This window comes from Mizuhopecten yessoensis, unplaced genomic scaffold, assembly GCF_002113885.1.
Source record: "Mizuhopecten yessoensis strain PY_sf001 unplaced genomic scaffold, ASM211388v2 scaffold11035, whole genome shotgun sequence".
Taxonomy (NCBI): Eukaryota; Metazoa; Mollusca; class Bivalvia; order Pectinida; family Pectinidae; genus Mizuhopecten; species Mizuhopecten yessoensis.
The window spans coordinates 152357-172293 of NW_018408846.1; the positions used below are offsets into that span (position 1 = coordinate 152357).

General features: G+C 35.1%; 1 protein-coding gene across 1 annotated transcript in view; it reads left to right on the plus strand.

Moving 5' to 3' along the window:
- Positions 1 to 19356, plus strand: part of LOC110464812 (electron transfer flavoprotein-ubiquinone oxidoreductase, mitochondrial-like) — a 22782-nt gene extending 3426 nt beyond the window's left edge. Inside the window, exons 2-14 of the mRNA XM_021520260.1 lie at positions 3719 to 3829; positions 4503 to 4655; positions 5098 to 5174; positions 5592 to 5673; positions 6091 to 6209; positions 7531 to 7608; positions 7964 to 8176; positions 9566 to 9637; positions 10370 to 10513; positions 11534 to 11708; positions 13027 to 13209; positions 14613 to 14834; positions 15216 to 19356. Coding sequence (XP_021375935.1) covers positions 3719 to 3829; positions 4503 to 4655; positions 5098 to 5174; positions 5592 to 5673; positions 6091 to 6209; positions 7531 to 7608; positions 7964 to 8176; positions 9566 to 9637; positions 10370 to 10513; positions 11534 to 11708; positions 13027 to 13209; positions 14613 to 14834; positions 15216 to 15379 — 1793 coding nt within the window. The 3' untranslated portion in view covers positions 15380 to 19356. The remainder of the gene's footprint in view (positions 1 to 3718; positions 3830 to 4502; positions 4656 to 5097; positions 5175 to 5591; positions 5674 to 6090; positions 6210 to 7530; positions 7609 to 7963; positions 8177 to 9565; positions 9638 to 10369; positions 10514 to 11533; positions 11709 to 13026; positions 13210 to 14612; positions 14835 to 15215) is intronic.
- The last annotated feature ends 581 nt before the right edge of the window (positions 19357 to 19937 follow it).

The window sequence follows — 19937 nt, forward strand, 5'->3', positions numbered from 1 at the left end:
TTTTAAATTTTACTTTACTTACGCAAGAAAGGTTTGAAATACACGTATATTAAATATGTTTTTACTCATCAAAATTATGTGTACTCATTTGCATATAGCTAGAAAGCTACGCGCCTGCACGATGAAAATAACAATAATAAACTAAGACATGAGATTGCAGCAAGATTTGTTCTTCAACTTCTTGCGTAATTGTCAGTAGCAAGGTCACAGTTCACCTCATCAAATGATCTGGTAGGCTTGTCCAATATTTGAGACACTAACGTCCTTTTTTACTAGCCAAAACAATAACCGGCGCTTGGACTCTTCTTACTGTTATAATTAAAATTGTTCCAGATTGTTCTATAATTTTCAAGTACAGTTTCCTGTTTATACATTAAAGATGAATATGTCCAGTACATTAACACACGAGTAGAAACGTAAAGCTAACCATGCTTGACAACTCGAGACACCCTGCACCCTGTTAGCAGGCAGCTAGCTACCTGCTGTGGGTCAAGGGTCGCCGCCGCCGGTACCAGTAGTGTCGCAAACGCTTTTTACCCTCTGTTAGAATATGGACTAGCCAAAATCAGTCACATTTGGACGAAATATTAAATTCTAGGGTTGAAAGCATATCTCAAAATCATTCTGTGTCTATCGCTACGCTAATTGGAGACGAGACATTTTGTTTCGTTTACTGGGTCGTAATATTTCCCTATAAACTTTCAAACAAAGTGTACACACAAGAAAATGGAAGAATTTTACACATCTCCGTTACTCGTCAAAGTATTTCAGCTTCACCTGATTGACATCGCACCTGTAACTAGGTCGTCGAAAGCAGCTGATTTTCTTTCGTGAATTTATGCAACCTTCTGACTTCGAATACGAAATGAGCAAGAATGGTTGGTGCAAATAGCTGACCATCCAAAACACCGAGTGCTGCTTAAACAACTGAATGATAGCCTCGTGTTACTCAGAGACGTTAGGTATTGTTACCTTACATAATTGTTTTATTCCGACCGATTTCCCCCCGATAATCTGACGTGAACGTAAATGATATTTTTTCGGACGTACCACGTTCTACTACTATATTGTATTGCATGAAATAGTCGTGCATACAGCATATAAATATAGCATTCGGGCATCCTGGACTGTCAGTGCTATTCAATGTACAGTTCATTAGTTAGCTGCCGATCGACAAGTTAATCCCCAACGCTCATCCGCGCGGGGGGGGCGGCCCCCCGCGACTTAGCTCAGGTGATTTCTCGGTGGGGCTTTAATCCCATTCGCCTGCGCGACGACTGTCGCCCGCGCGGGGTTTCAGTACCAAATCACCTGAAGTGTACTGTATATCTCTAAAATTAATCGATTAAGTAAGCGACATCAGAAGATATGTTATTTATATAACTATGATATACCTTTATACCAAACTTCAGGTAGATTTGTTGAAAAATGATTGAGTTATCGTGAATTTAATTTTACGATTTTACGAAGCTGTACGCCGTGTCACATATGTGTACCTAGGGTAGGGCTTTGCATAGGTGAACACAGTTAAAACGGATTATATTGTAGAACTCTCAGCCACACTCTTGAAACGAGCATGTTACCAGACCCTACGGACGTGGACGTGGTTCTTCTCAGGGTCCGTTATACGTTCGTGTGACTGATCGATTTAATGTTGATGTTTAAAAAAAATCCCTATAGTTTTAAATGAATACTACACCAAATTTTAATGGTTATTGTTGTAAAGGTAAAGCTGAAAAATAAAATCGTTTAAAACTTCTAATGAAAGGACTGGCACACAGGTGTAAATATCGGTATCAAATACATTTTGTCTGTATACGTAAGAATAACTGTTTCTCAAAAAACGTCAAATGTCAAAAAAAATCACATCTTGAATCCCGTCCTGCGGGCACACATAAGTGTTGTGAAAGCGTAAAAAAGTTCTTCTTTTAGCGTAATCGCCTGCTTAAACGGCCCTTTTCAGGGCCACCATCTTTCTCAAAAAGTCCTGAGAAACTCGAAAATTACGCATCCCCCTCCCACTATATTAGTTATAATAATAATATGATTAAACACCTTGTTAAATGTATTCTTAATCGGTTACAGTTAAAATCTAAATTGTTCAATAAATACAATTATGTTATTCTTGACACAGCTGATTAAAGGTGTATTAGTGTTTATATAGCAATATATTCTAACTGTGTTCACCTGTGCCAGAGACGTATAACACATACACGTCTCTGCCTATGCGAAGCCCTACCCTACGTACACAAATGTGGCACAGCGTATAGCTTAATATCTGTACATCGTATGAATTAAATTCACGATAACTCAATCATTTTTCAACAAATTAAACTAAAATTTGGTATATAGTTGTATCATAGTCATAAGAATAACATATCTCATGATGTCGCTTACTTTATCAATTATTTTAAGAGGTAAAGTCTGAAGACGCTTCTTCATCTGTACAGTTTTATTAACACACGTGTGCCAAGCCGACGATAGTAAAATAATAAATTCACGATAACTCGGTAATTTTTTCATATATATCTAAGTGAAATTTGGTATAAAGGTGTATCATAGTTATATGAATAACATATCTTCTGATGTCGCTTACTTAATCGATTAGTTTTAGGGATATGTTCTGAAGACGCTTCCTCATATGTTGAGTTCTATTCACACACGTATGCCACGCTGCCGATCGTAATAATAAATTAATCATAACTCGATCATTTTTTCAAATATCGAGCTGAAACTTGGAACATATATCAATAAAAGTCTAACTAATAACATATCCTCTGATGTCGCTTACTTTAGCGAGTAATTTTAACGATATTATCTGGCGACGCTTTCTTCACTTTACATGCGAATACACACATGTGCCACGCCGCAATCGTAAAAATTCAATTCATCATAACTCGGTCATTTTATCAAATATCAAATTGAAATTTGGTACAGAGGTGTATTATAGTCATATCTTCTGATGTCGCTTACTTTATTCAGTGTTTTAAAAGATTTTGTCTGGCGACGCTTGTTGTCACTTGAAGACTCTTGTTGTTGGTTGAAGACGCTTTTAAGGAGGACCGAATGCAACCCTAAACAGACACTATTTTTTTTGGACCTAATTGGTAATATTGTGCACAGGTGCTGGGCACACTAGCATGATGTATGCAGTGCTTAGTAACGCATACAGCACCCATTAGGCCATGGCCACTTCAGGGTCATGATATATATATATAGCTGTCAGATGAGACATTGACAAACAAATTATGTCACCAGATCAGTAACTTAGCTATGATTCATATAAGCAGGACTGTAATATGGTATACACCCCAGGCTTAAATTTTAATCGTGTTATACATGTAGATAGTATAACTATGAATGGAAGTAATTAATTTGTGTCTCTTGTCCTCTAAAATTATGTTGTATAAAAATTAATCTGGTTTGCTTACTTTGCTTATTAGGAAGTGATATAATTTGTTTCAGTGCTACAGTAACAATTACGTTTAATATTTTGAAAATATTATTCAGTTATAATTATGTCTTTATGCATGTGGATTTAACAGTTGACAGAAGCTGTGATAAAAGTAATGGGGGTTATATTCCAGTGAATCAAGACCTTATCAAAACATCACTGTTTGATATTGATAACATACTGATTAACATTCATATATTATATTACGATTTTAATTTAGCAATGAAATTGGTATATTAACTATTATTATGTATTATGTTTTAGGTAAAAGTCTGTGGTCTTACCTTCGTCATAGGCATTATTGTACTAAAACAGCACCAAAGATAACAACACATTACACACTTAATCCCAGAGACAAGGACCCAAGATGGGCAGGTAAGGTTTGACTGATTCTAACCAGTTAAGTATCATATTGAAAGCAAATTAGTGGAAATTCAATAATTCATAGTGTTAAGATAACTAAAAAGCAATAGTAACATTTCAAAACAATCTTAAGTTTAATTCTTTAATTTGACTTATGTACATGTAAATAAAGAAAAAAAATATTCATCTTACACGTAAAGTCTGTTAATTTCTGAAAGTAAAAACTTTGTAGAGACATTTTGAAAATGTATGAATTTACTATCATATATATGTATTTTGGTTAGCAGATGTTTTCTTAATTATGTTATAAGATTTGACCTCAAAACTCACTTCATTCAGTATTCAAAAACAAATATAATGTTAATTGTTCAAACTGAATTTCTCAGTGATCTTAATATTGAACCCAAAATAAAATAAGACTCTCTCATGCCCAGTGGTGTAGTATAGCAAAATTCCTCTCAAAAGCTTTCAAATTTGGTATAGTCTAAGTTTGTTAAAATTTAAGATCATTGAGGAATTTAGTTTAAACAAATTACATCATGATTATCATGTGACAGATCTACACACCAGAATAAGAGAAATATATTTATAATAATGTAATTAACTATATTAAATGTGTAAAAGTAGATGGGATTGTGTCTAGATTATGTGAAATACATTATATTATTGATTGGTAATCATAAAGAGGTGGACATGGAGCGTTATGGGGACGAGACAGATGTACTCATTGTGGGAGGAGGACCTGCTGGTCTGTCTGCCGCCTGTCGACTCAAACAGATGGCCAATGATCAGGGCAAGGAGCTGCGAGTCTGTCTCGTGGAGAAGGCAGCTGAAATAGGTATGTATACAAACGATTGACCAATAATTGACTTTAAAAAGGCAACTGAAATAGGTACGTTTACAAACAATTGACTTACAAGATTTCAAGATTTTTCATTCCCTCCAGACACACATTTCGTGTGCAACAAAAGGAGAGGATTGATACTGTACTTCAAAGGTTTCAGCATTGTCAATTTTCCATTTTATTATTACAATTTTGGCAGTGCTGACATGCCTTTGTATCATTTAATCAAGTGAACCCTTGTGGAGAGAAATGCTGTTATAAAGGCAGATAATCTTGTAAAATGGCAATCAATGAAATCAAGTTATATATTATACAGAAGTGTGATAGCTAGGATTTGAAAATGTAATATTAAAAAACAGAGCCTGCATGTTTTCATATATATCTCTATGTTACTATACATGTTTTTGATATACACTGTACTATATAATTTTTCTAGGTGGACACACATTATCCGGTGCGTGTATTGAACCTAGAGCACTGGCAGAACTTTTTCCTGACTGGAAGGAGCGAGGGGTAATTATGTAATGGACAACCATATCTTTTTCTATGTTGTATATTTGTTGAAAGAGATTCTTAAATATAGCAGATGTTGAGAACATTCCAGAATATTTAAAACTACAACATGAAATGTTGAGTACCGGGTAAACCAAATAATACAACTTTATTTAGACTTGGTATATACTCTTCTTTATATGGGGCTAAGTATTACAAATGTTTAAAATAATTCTCAATAATTGTTAGTCTATTAGTTTCACCCTGTAAAAAATACAGGACTATTTAAAAAAATATTAAATCATAGTTTACTGTATAAATGTTTTAAGACTATTGGATCAAGTATCAAACTTACATCTCCGATTACAACTTTTATATTTGGACAATTTAACTAGACGGCCATCAGCTTTAACACCTTATGTCTTCTCACATCTTTAGGCTCCTCTTCATACTGAAGTTAAGGAAGACAGATTTTCATTTCTAACCAAAACAGGAAGAATACCTATTCCCATTTTACCTTGTAAGTACAAAACCTTAGTAGTTGGTCTTTAATTGTGGAAGACTTCAGTATTCAGTGTTAAAAGTTATATGTATGTAACATGTATGTGTATTAAGCTTGTCTTTGATCTGAATCAGTTCAAAAAACTTTGTCATTGCTATATCCTCTTTATTCCTAAATGAAGTTTCATGAAACTTCATACAAGTGTTTAGTATGGCAATGCCTTGAACAAATTCTCCTTTCGGGTTTCTACGTTGTATTTCAAGGTCAGTGTTACTATTTTCAGAAAAAACACTTTGTGTCATCGCTCTTGCGACTTCATTTCCTCTTATATATGTCACTATGTGTGAATGTGAGGGGAATTGTATCACTTTTGATGCCTTGTTTATTTTTGAGGTTTGAAAATAATTTGTGACACATTATTATATTGCATTGCAGTTTTCCCAATGCACAACCATGGTAACTACATTGTACGACTAGGAAATGTAGTACGGTGGCTTGGAGAGCAGGCCGAGGCCCTAGGAGTGGAGCTGTACCCCGGGTATGCTGCCAGTGAGGTACTCAGATTTAATCTACTCTATGAAGGTGTGAAGTATTACTGGGTACCTACCAATACATCACTGTAGAAAGTTTTTAACTGTACAAAGCTTGGAATCCTGTAGCTGAACAAATCAATTTTTTGGAAAATTAGTTGGTGAAGTATAATTCTGAATATTAATGTTCTGGAGTCATTTTGGTCATACATCTGTATTAGATTTCTATGTTGACAAACATCAAGAGTAAAATCTGTCATGTATGTTTTCAAAGTTTAAAGTAAATCATGTAGTACCTTGATACATATATAGCTTTATATGTAACAGAGGTCATTTATATTTTCAATGCCTCCGCAAGGAGTCGAACCCGGGACCTCTGGCTTACTAGTCTTGCGCTCTACCAAATGAGCTAAAGAGAAATTCTCCCTAGCCGAGTCGATAGGAATTGAAGCGGCTAGTATTTTACCAGGGTGACATATACTTTGATATACTGGGGTATAATACCACCCTACTAGCTCTAGTATAAAGAATATCTCAATCAAATTGGTAGATCAGCCTGTCAAACTGTATATAATGTGTTTAACAAATCCCTGTGAAGCATGCGCATTGGGGAAAGTGAAGGCCCGTATTCATGAAACCTTTTTCATGCTCAAGCATGGAATTTGTGCTCAAGTCTTATTTCTTGTTCCAGTTATAAATTATTTAAAAAATCTTTTTTTGTTAAGGTTTTGGACAAAAATTGAAGGAACTTGAAGCTGAATACGGTTTTCAATATTTAAATTTGACTTTTTGATCGTTGACATGATTAAGGTGGGTTACAAGAAAGCTGGCTTGAGCACATACTCCATGTCTGAGCATGAGAACGGTTTCATGAATACGGGCCCTGCTATATATGTAATGTGACCCTCTTTATGAAGATGAGATATCTAATGTCAGGCCCTTTATATTAATTAACCCTGAGTGTTAGTACTGTGTGGTAGATTAAGATAGAGCTTTCTACATTTATTGAGGTACTTTTACAATGCTTAGGTAATCGTTTCTGGTGACAGGTTTGGTTACTCTGCTCTATTGAAACATCAATAAATGTGATTCAGACTACAACATGACATCTATATTTTGATAGAAACAAGCAAGAAAAACATCCTTCCGAAATATCTGTTTGGAATAGCAAAAGAAATCTCACAATGTTATCTTTCCATACTCTGTTTCCCTGCAAATGTGTACTCTACCAGGTTGAATTTCCATCCATTTAATCCAGATTAAAGAAGATATTTACAGTGGGTACTGTGACATTTTCTTTGTAAAATTTGAATGTAATGAAAAAATAAATATTGTACTGTTACAGATTTTATATCACGAAGATGGTAGTGTTAAAGGCATTGCAACAAATGACGTGGGAATATACAAGGACGGATCCCCGAAGGTCAGTTGCTGAATGTGTTGTTAATATAATAAGTATGTAGTTCTTAGGTAGCTCAGAGCAGAAAAATTATTTTGGAACATTGATTTGAAACTATGAAATAGTAGAGGTTGATAAATTCTTCTTAAGTGATTTTATATTTAAACAAGATCAAATTTGATGTTGGTTAACTACTGTTCATAGGAAACAATTTGTAAATGCTTACTATTTAGTTCTGAATAGCGTAGCTAGCTAAGGTATAAAATGTTGTGCTATCTTGTTCAAGGTTAACATTTAAAAAAAAATGTTACAAGGTATTAAATTGTCTGTATGTGTCTTATAGTATGTAATTGATTTTAAAACTAATTTGTCACTGCAGGATACATTTGAGAGAGGGATGGAACTTCATGCCAAGGTTACCATATTTGGGGAAGGTTGTCATGGCCATCTGGCCAAACAGTTGTACAAGACGTTTGACCTCAGGAAGGATTGCGAGCCCCAGACGTACGGTATAGGACTGAAGGAATTGTGGGAGATTGAGCCCTCAAAGCATGTCCCTGGACGTGTGGAACACACCGTTGGCTGGCCATTTGTAAGCTCCAAACTGTCATACATTCAAACTGCTATCAGGTCAAAGTTATGTATGGTCCTAATTCTGGGCAAGATTGCAAACAAACAAAATTTATATAACACATGGCAGAAGGTTTCTAATAATTGTCTGCAGTATAGTTTGAAATAATAGGATATATTTATATTTTTCAGATATGTAATATTTAACTCAATCAGAAGTTTCCGTACCATTGTCATGTACAGGCAATATCGAACCCATGAATCTGTATATAAGAAAGATTTTGATAGGTACAGAGTACACATTTTTCATAATTTTCCAATTTCTCACAAGATGTTGTGCTTATATATGTAATTAGTAGTCAACAATATAAACAACATGGCAGTGAATGCATTTCATACAAACACTCAAAAATTCAATGAATAGCATCATTTATTGCCGAATAGCTGCTAGTTATTCAGTCATAATCAGCTGTCAGCAACGATAACAACATTGCTTTAAGGTGATGAGTTAAAAAAATTAGAAGACTTTTTCTTGTCTTAAAAAACCAATGATCATTATTTGGATTTTGTTACATGTGCAGGGGTTAGCCCTAATAAGGACATTTAGTAAGGATTCCGGACCCAAGTTAACATTTATATATATATCAGAATTTTACAAGGGAACAACCAACATTCAGCATATGCCAGTGTTATAATTGAATGATTTCCCAATCGCCATAAGGTCATCATGACAAGGTCTTGAACTCTGACGAGGAATCTGTTTGTTATATAATTGCCCTGTGATACAGGGTATGGATTGTTTAATTGGCAGACAGCAAAGTTCCAGTTTACACAACATCTTTTTCCTTTTGGTAAGGCAGGGTGGTTGGTAAGGCAGGGTGGTTGGTTGGAAAGTTGGATGTGAAAAGGTAACGGATCACCTGCCTATTCTCTAGGTACCCCATTACCCCTTACACATTAAGAACCCATGCATACTATTCTAGGATAACAAGAGTTGACAAGAATTGTTTCAATTAATAAAGCATATTGTAGGATATCACTGTGTCTGTCTTTGACAGTGAGTTTAATTTATGTCAAATCTTTCTTTCTCTCAATCTGTGTCATTAAGTTGCTAAATGTTCAATATGTTTTGTGTTAATCTTCATTTAATGTTTTATCACAACTACATAATCTGTTCCTTAATACTCTCTGGTGTCTCTGCTCTCAAGGTCAATGTCATAGCAAGAGGTTAAGGTCAAATCAATGTAAAACTTGTCTTAGGTTGAGGTCCGAACAGCTCAGACTAGACACGATAGAAATACAGATTATAAGTTTGAAAATGAATACATAAAAAAGATGCTTTTTATGTAAAGAAAGTGTTGTTTTCCTATGTATGTGAATTATTATCTGTATCTCACTTTTTGCATTGCAGGACAAGAACACATATGGTGGAACATTCCTGTATCACCTAGATGAGGGTCCAATGGTTGTCTTAGGCATGGTGGTAGGTTGTTGATCTTCAAATACAAGTTACTTAAACTTTTTATCTCAGTAATGTTAACTTTTCAACAGATGTTGCCCAATGCTAGGGCTAGGTTATAACATCTGAATGCCAGCATTAAAACCCTTAAGATTTGTATAGGAGAATAGTTTGTGGATTTTAGAATTTAAAGATAAAGATTGAAAATGTTGCTCATTTATTCAAGTAGTAAACATATTCAAACAACAAATTTATATAATATGAATATTTCATTCACCAGGTTTAGATTTTGAGTTCCTCTGCTGTTCTAAGTTGCTGTTTTGAATCTCCATGATATGTGATCTGTTTTGTTTTTATATATATGTAGTAGGTTCGAATTAATTACAGACAGACCGGTTCATGTACCGGTACTTTTGAATGCCTGATAACTGGCAATTGTTAATGTAGGCATTGGAAGTCTTTGTTAAGGCTGGATAGAATGCAACATTAGACCACTAAATCCATCCCTATTTCTCAACAAACAACTTTTATTCAACTGGTCAAACTGTTGAGAACATGAGTGAACGGGGTCCTTGTTAACACCATATTGGAATGTGCCTACCTGTACATCAGAGTTGAACTGTTGGTGACTTTATTGTCAACAGGATATATGTTATATTGGAATGTGCCTACCTGTACATCGGAGTTGAACTGTTGGTGACTTTATTGTCAACAGGATATATGCTGTTATATTGGATTTTTTGTTTGCATTTGCAGGTTGGTCTTGACTACAAAAACCCCTACCTCAACCCATTCAGAGAGTTCCAGCGATTCAAACACCACCCTAGTGTGGAACCATTGTTCAAAGGAGGTAACCGTGTAGCATACGGTGCTCGGGCTCTCAATGAAGGAGGATTGCAGGTTTGTCCCTGTCTATAATAATGATAATAATAGACACTTTTTATTGAGCATCAATACATGTTAAGCCATATTCCTATCTTTTACATATTCCTTTTGTTAATAGTAAAAGATGTGTCATAATTAATTACAAATAACATTATAAACATGACACACACAATCACAAGAAAAAAACTATTTATGTTTAAAATCTATAAAAAAAGTATTATCACAGGTTTCTGTTAAAGACAATATCACATTACACTTATTATCACAGCACTTCCGAAGTAAAAACATCACTGAAAACCCAATGATCATACAATCTTAAACACTGTCAAATTTCATTATCAGAACATTGTGTATGACATTTTGCCAAATATAACTTAATGAATGTAAGAAAAGGCATTACATTCAATAAGTTAAATGCAATACACTTTCTGTATAAATTACTCAGATCAACACATATTTGTGGTTTTGCTTTTATCACATGACTTAACCCTATTGTAGCCTTGGTAATTAGGAATTGTATCTGATATGACTAAATGCACATTTTATGTTTTTCCTCTTTTTTTCGTTTTCCCTCGGCACACAGGTCGACGTAATGCCAGGATTTTTTTTATAAGAAACTTGTGTTTTATTAAAAAAAATGGCATTCTCTTGGTTTTTTTTTATGATAATGTATTTCCTTTATTTTTATTTAATACATTCTTTGTATAATTAATGGTGGTTTTTTTTTATAATTCTGAGATATATTTTTAGCGGTGTCAGTAGAGGGAATTCTCCTAAAAAGTAGTTCCGGCTACTGTGGTGATACAGGATCTTGTATCGCACATGTGTGATACAAGCAGACAGAAAACACACCTGACAAAATGATGTATTACTATCATAAGATTGCATAGGCATGTGATAAAATGTTTGTTTGATTTGTTTCTTAGTGATATGTTATTCATGAAGCATGGGGAAAAAATTCAGTTTGCATGTTTTGATAGAATAACATACCAAATTTGTTTGAACCGGTAAGATGTGCGTTTTATTCTGTTTCAGAGTATTCCAAAGCTGACTTTCCCTGGTGGTTGTGTAATAGGCTGTAGTCCAGGGTTTATGAATGTGCCCAAAATCAAGGGAACACACAATGCTATGAAGAGTGGCTTGGTAGCTGCTGAGTCTGTGTTTGATACACTGTTCAATGAAGATTTGATGTCAAATTCTCCCACAACAAGTGAGCTTAGTTCTGTATTGTGCATCTTTTATAAGATTAGATGGCAAAATTGTCTCAACCTTGGGATTGTTTTGCCTTGCTGTACATGTATTCCTCCAATTATAACAGTATTTATTTTTGGGAAAGAATATACCTACATTGTCCCGGTTTATGTAATTATGTGAGGCGACAACTGTGTAGTTTCCTGCTTAATCAGAGTTGTCTGGGTCTTCTGCTTTTTGTTAATGAAAGAGGCCAGAACTGATGTGCTCCTCAAATAGACACATAGATATTTTCTTTTCTCTCCCATCTGCTCTTTGTTTTTGGCAAGTCGCCCTAGGCACCAATCTTTAAATGAAAGCTGTTACAAGGACTTGAAACCTTGAACCAGAAAAGGCAAATAATATTTTTTATACTGCAGAGCATCTTCATCATCATCATGATGAATAGTTCGAATACTCTGTACATAAACTGCCAATTATTTTTCATGAATGCTGCACTTGATGCATTAAATATTAGCTTTAGGAATAGGATTACCTTTTTTGCATAATTATGCACCCCTTTCACTTCCCCATGAACTAATTAAGAAGGAGGTGTATTTCACTCACTTTGTTTATGTAGTTGTGTCTGTATTTCATGTTTTCAAGGCCATAACGTCTGATTGCCTCTGGATTTCATTATGGAATGAACATGTGCATTTTTCACACCTCATACAGAGATATCCCACGTCATACCCCATGCTAGATTTTTCTATCTCGTCCAATCTGTATTGTACCTTTATGTGACATTTCGCGGAATTTTAACACTGCAATGTAATCATCCGTGCGTTAACTGCTTGAAATTGACAATTTGCATTATAAATGTTCTGTTTTGTCGTTATATGTTTAGTTTTGATTTTGTTAGATATTTGATGTTGTAGATAAAATATAATCTACACTGTGAAATACGTTGTAATCTAAGTAAGGACGAACTACATTTTTACGCGGAAGCATTCTAATGTAGCTTTAGTAGTGAAGAGGTAATTATCATTTGAGGCCCCAGGCGGGATACTTGTAGTTTTTAGCAAAATTGAATTGTTCTTTTCGAACTAAAAGGTGCGAGAAAAAAAATCAATTACCTGTAACTGAGCGAGATCGGGTTATCTCAGTCTCGGGCTACGCCTCGGTTGGGATTTTGTTACAGAATCCTAACCCTCGACTGAGATAATCCGATCTCGCTCAGTTACTGGTAAAAGATTTTATTAGTCAGGACTAGTCAGCATATATCACGTCACACTCTTACTTCCCTTCTTTGAGGTCATGGTGAGGGGTCAAGGTCAAATTTTGTTGGATATTTGTAGGTCCTGAACCAAGCGTGTATGAAGAGAGGCTCCGGAAAAGCTGGGTTTGGGATGAAATGAAAGCTGTTAGAAATGTGCGGCCATCTTTCCATACATCTTTGGGTTTGTATGCAGGCTTAGCATACACAGGAATCTTCTACTGTTTCCTCAGGGGGAAAGAGCCATGGACCCTTAAACATGGAGGTATGTTATTGATTAATCAATATGTGTATTACTTCCTTAGAAAAGAGAAGTGGATTCTCAAAAATGTTTACCATATTCTTAATAGTATGTGAGATTCATATATAATTATTAGTAAATCAGAAAAACATTCAAAATCCTTGTGATGGTTAAATATAAACAAGCGGCCCAGAGGGCCTGTATCGCTCACCTGGATACCAAAGCAATCATGGCAAAATATTCTCCAAATGAGATCAAGGGAATATGCCAGACCCCAAGGCCAATCCTTGTAGCATATCTGTATTAGATTTTCCATGCCCAGCAAGTTTATGTACAGTTATGGGGTGGGGATCTCAACTGTTTCCAAGCTTTAACTCAAAAACTAGGTCCCTAGGGTTGTGGCCAGACCCCAGGATCAATTCTAACATTGTGACTGCATTTATCTCTTTTTGCACAGCATTTGTATATATAGTTTTGGGGTGGGGATCTCAACAGTTTTTAAAGTTATGGCCCAGGGACTATGTCTCAAAGGGTGGGGCCAGACCCTATAGCCATCCTGGAAGCAAATGTGCATTCTTCTCTTTATACTCAGCAATTGTATACCATGGTTATATGGTGGGGATCTCAACCTATTTCAAGTAATACACTTTTTTTGGCCCCACCCTTTAGCCCGGGGGGTCAGCCCCACCATTTGAACAATTTTGAATCCCTGCCTCCCATGAATGCTTCCGACCAAATATGATCAATATCCATGGCATAGTTCTACAAAAGAAGTTGTTTATAGCAATATAGCAAAATTTCCCCCTTTTTAGCCCTGCCCTCAGCCCCCTGGGGGTCAGCCCCACCATTTGTACAATTTTGAATCCCCACCACCTAGGGATGCTTCCAGTCAAATATGGTTGATATCCACTTCTTAGTTCCAGAGAAGAAGTCGCTGAAAGCAATATAGCCAAATTGACCCCTTTTTGCCCTGCCCCTCAGCCCCCTGGGGGGTCAGCCCCATCATTTGTACAATTTTGAATCACCACCATCTAGGAATGCTTCCAGTCAAATTTAGGTGAATTCCAATCAGTGGTTAAGAAGAAGAAATCGTTTAAAGAAATTGTTGATGTACGGACGTACGACGGACGCAACGGTATGGCATAAGCTCACCCTGGTCCTTCGGACCAGGTGAGCTAAAAACAAAAGACAAAGGTTTCTTTGACTTCCCTAGCGCTTTCTCCTCTTTAGAGGTTCATCAGTGCAACTCTGATTTGAACACCTACTGATGAACCTCTAAAGAGGAGAAAGCGCTCGAAAAAACTCTTGTCTTTTATTTTTAATAATATTTTTAATAATAATTAATAATATAAATTTATCCTTTTTTATAATAATTAGTACATATTTTAAGATTCAATGAAGTTCTACATGGATAAGATATGTGACAGGTGCTGACAATACCAAGCTGAAGCCTGCTGCTGAATGTACCCCTATAGAGTACCCTAAGCCAGATGGGGAGATCAGTTTTGACCTGTTGTCCTCGGTCGCACTGACCGGTACAAATCATGACCATGACCAGCCCGCCCATCTTACACTGATGGATGACTCTGTGCCAGTAAACCACAACCTCGCCATTTACGACGGTCCTGAACAAAGGTTCTGTCCCGCTGGTCAGTACAACACTAACAATTCTCTGCTAAGTGTAAATAATTAAAGTAAAAGATATCTTGCTTCCATATCTCACGAGAATGAAAAAAATGAATCTAAAACTAAAAACTAAAATAAAAGTTACTGCAATCTTTTAAATACCATTTCTATCTAGACCATTAGTATATCTTGTCAAGGCCCATATGATAATTAGATTATTATCAAATTAAAAAAATACAGACCAGTCTTTTGTTGATGTCTCATAACATCAGTTTTAAGTCCTTTCTAATGATCATCACACTTAATAAAGTCAATTTATACAGAGTCAATAATACCATTGTAGCTGATGTAACCTAATATATCAGAATACGGAATGAAGACAAGTTTTTTTTTATCTTTTTCAGGTGTATATGAATATGTTGAGACAGAAGACGGAAAAGGCAAGAGACTTCAGATCAATGCACAGAATTGTATACATTGTAAAACGTGTGATATCAAGGACCCGAGTCAGAACATTAACTGGGTGTGTCCCCAGGGGGGAGAGGGACCGGCGTACAATGGCATGTAGCATGTTGAAATATGCAGTGCAGAGTTCAGGGAAACGACCGCATTCAATGTTGAGTGTATATTAAACTTGTGAAATATTCAGGGTGGAAAAAAAATGACAAGACATTTAGTGAAAAGAAAATTGAATGAAATGTATGTGGTGAGAGAATGTATTAGAAGAAAGTAAGTAATTATTTTTGTGTATATAAGGTTCATGTTACAGTACATCTGTTTATTTATATGGTTGATAATGTAGATGCTGCTGTTTAATTGTAGGGCTATTCCAGTAAAAACATCCACCTAACCCTAAGACTCAAATAATTTGTTTATCCAAGGTTGAACTTCCTGCTTAATATGCGATCTTACTGTTATGCAAATTATTGATTTAAATAAATGGGTGTTACCCCTGAACAGAATCTGGAGTCCTGGTGTTAGATATATGTTAACTGGAATAGCCCTCACAGAATATAAGACATTTTTGTGTGGACTATCAATGCAATACCAAGGACTACTGTATACACCATTAGTTTCTTTTAGTGTCACATTTTTATTTCTTTAGGACACAAACCATACCTGTACCTGTATCTGGAAACAACATATATTTGCAGATTGTTGAATTTCTTGTTGCCAGATTTTTCAAGTTTCTTTGTACTCTGGATGCTTTATCAGAGAATTTCAATGTATTTTTGAATTGATGGACGCTTCTTCACGCAAAAAATGAAAATTTCACGCAACACTGCTGGGAATATACCTAAGTAACTCTGTATACAGTTGTAATTTCTGATAATTTATATGTGATTGTGAGAAACGATAAATCTGTATTAGCTGTTCCCCGAGTGATAGATGTGATGGTTGTGTATTCTGATATCACCAAGATTATTTGTAGACGTATATAGGCATGAAATAACACTATATATCTATCTCATAATGTCTGTGATAAAGATGCATACAAGTTTTTACAGATTCAGACATTACACATGATAATTTTGTGAGATTCAGATCTGACAGATATTTTACATAATTATATATATCAAATAGAACAGTTGTTCATTTTGTTTTAACAAAGCCTTACGTTTTGTTTGTTTGTGATAATGATTATTGAGCTTTGTTTTTTGAGGTAGCTACATGTAATTTGTAACTAGTATTTTGTATCTTGCCATTGTGCAATCACAGGCCTCTCTACAGCAGGATCTTGGGAAAATACAAACATGGTTCTGTATACTGAAGATGAAAAGACGAAACACAATTTATACGCTTAATAGCATATAATTATAACCTTTTAATACACCAGCAAGAAATACATATTATGGATATTATTCAAACTAAAGATCAAGAATCTGATAGTTGAGTTGCTTTTAAGCGCCCACTAATTGGGAAGTATCCATTCCATAGTATACATATTTTAATCTAGACATGTGTTTTCGTGAACAGGAAGCAACTTTTCAAAGGAAAAATGTCATACAATATAATTAATTAAATCATTCCAAGATTTTGACCGGTAAAGTTATTTTGGGCTTGGAGCCTTAGCAGCCATTTTTGAACAAAGAAGTTTGATCATACTTTTGTTGCCCAAACCATGACAACATTTTATCTAATAGAACTGAAAAATAATTTTATTAAGTCACAAGCTGAAAGCTTCTAAGGATGTATTGTGATCTTCATTAATAATTCACATTTTCCACCTCAAGAACCAAAGGTCCAACGCTTTTGATGCAAGCTGTCAGAAAGCTTCTAAGGACGTATTGTGATCTTCATTAATAATTAACATTTTCCACCTCAAGAACCAAAGGCCCAACGGTTTTGATACGAGCTGTCAGAAAGCTTCTAAGGACGTATTATGATCTTCAGTAACAATTAACATTTTCCACCTCAAGAACCAAAGGCCTAAGGGATTTGATATTTGGCCGGTAAATAAGCCAATTTCGAGAGATGTGAACAATGTTCAAATAAAAATAGCATGTGCTTAAAATAAATGTGGAATTTTTGAGAACATGTCAAATTCTTCATTTTTTTTTTATTTTCTTTTACTTACCGGTACCCAAACTAGAGCTGATCTGATCACCTGAATATCAAAAATAGTATTACAGGTCAAAAAGCAGCTTTGATATTTTTTTAACTGGACCAAAAGATTCTTCTTCTCTTAGATGAAACTTTTGTTTAGACAACATTGGTAATAGGAGAGTGTACCATCTTATTCAAAGGTCAAAGTAATTAACATATAGAAGATACCTGAACGTGTAGGGTTGGAAATCTGATGTTAAAGTTAGGTGTTATATCTCAATAAAATAAACTGTTGATTTATTATTGTAATGTTACATTTAGTTCCAATCTCAATAAAAGAGAAAATAACTGCTATGTTCCTAACATTCAAGGTATTAAGGACATGTATATATTCACAGAACTGTGTGGAGTATACGTTTATTTGTTCTGCTTGTGATTTGTCCAGATTTGGAATACCGCTTTAACCTGGTATATTGCCTAATCACGTGAATACTACATCACAACAATAGTAATATGTATACCAAAGTAAGACCGTTTTATGCTCCTCTCAGGCAGTTTAAGTGTGCATGGATACAAGGTCACGACCTCATTCCTCACTTGTTGAGTGGGTAAATAGTCATCAGTCTGCCAGCGTGTCTACCGATAGTGAAAAGTTTGTGTTCAAGAAATGTCATGACCCTTTAACAGATTAAGTTAACATAGAGAGTAAGCATCTGGTCCTAGTTTGATGGTCATTGGTCCAAGTTATAGAGGTAAAAGTCACACCTTTCAAGCTTGTGTACATGATATCTCCTGAAGCCTTTAAATAATCATATGTAAAAATCAATGATTGAGTTCTACATTTTGTTTGTCATAGAGGTCAGGGTGTCTAGTTAAGGTCACATACCGGTATTTGAAGGAAAGTCATAGATGCCATGAAGTCAACAGTTTTGGCATTAAGCATCTTTCTTCTATGAACACAAGAGTACTTTGTACTTTTCTAGCTTGATACAGATAGCTTACTGGTCCATTGACCTGAACTGCAAATAGTTTTATAGCATACACATAATCTAGTATAAATGTTCCATTCACATAATGAGAAGGTACTGGTAACATGTAGCAGAATTGTTTGTGAGCTGGAACAAACAATGTCTGCTGGGTGTGCTCAAGGGAACAGATATTATTTGTAACAGTAAATTACCTACATTGTACATTGCCTACGATTTACTGTAAAACTGGTTATTTTTTTCTCATAGTAACTTGATGGAAGAATTTGTATACAAAATATGATATATATTGCATCAGCAACTTTGATACAAAACTTAAGTTGCTATGGGATGTCGAATCACTGACTTATAATACAAGGAAAACACTCAAACAAAATATAAGAATCACTTTTACTGAATCAATGACAGAAAAATACATGTTCATCTTAAAATTTCCATACAAGATTGTATTTATTAACTGATTATTTACAACGAATCTGACTAAGTTATATAAAGACAAACTTGTGGAACCATCAATACAGCTTGATAAAAAGATGTAGACAATGCCCCAACAGACAAGGACAATTTTATTTACTGTAGTACTTTTTTTGTACAGTTTTACGGGTATCTATACTGCAATAAGTCCATGTCTGGTAACAAACTCACATATTTTTACATTGAAGTTCAGTAGAAATGCCAACAAATGCTATTTCATTGTTCTGTAGTAAACCACACCCGGCTTAAGTCAGAGATAATGTGTTAGCCTCCCTGGGCTTATTGCAGGATAAATATGGTAGTAACATAACTTGTTGCACACTCCTCTCCTAAACAACACACATCCTACACACGTCACAGACTCTGCTAAAAAAAGAATGCTTGTATGTAACTGTACTACACCAAATATTACCTTCATCACATCTCCGAACCTTAACCTAAAAGGCAGAACATTTATCACGGTATACACAATTACTAGGAATAGTAACCGTCTTCAGTCATACTGTACTTGCATTTTTGTTATTTAAAAAAAAAAAAACAATTACACTAGAGCTTTAAAAGTCTGGTGGTTTCTGAGATGGTTTCGGCTCCATCAACAAGGTGTATCTAAATCGTAATTGGCTTTGATCCAAGACCAAGGTATCATGTTGGTGCAAAATGCATATGTATACAAAAATAATCTCAATTGGATTGGCTTAAATAACAAACTACTGATTTGTTAGAGATGAAATTACTAGTGTTATCTTTTACATTAGAAAGATTGGGTTCAATCCCCCTAGGAAATTGATATCAGCCTTGGCCCCCTGCTCACAAGGGTAATCATTGAGGAAAATTTATAAGCATTTCATTATTTTTGGACTTATGATGCAGTTCATTTTGTTACGAGGGGCATTACAAATAACAAACATCCATTTAAGATTTGAGTTTACATAAAGTGTAGGCATCTACACCTTTACACAAGATGATGACAGTTCTTAGACAGTGTGTAACCCTTTGTATCACTCCTACATGTAATGTTGGCCCATCCAGGAGAACCAGAATTGAGTTGTCTCAGTTAATCAAATGCATGGTGGCTACTTGAATGCCTATTACTTACTCCTCTGAGCTTTCTTTGGAATT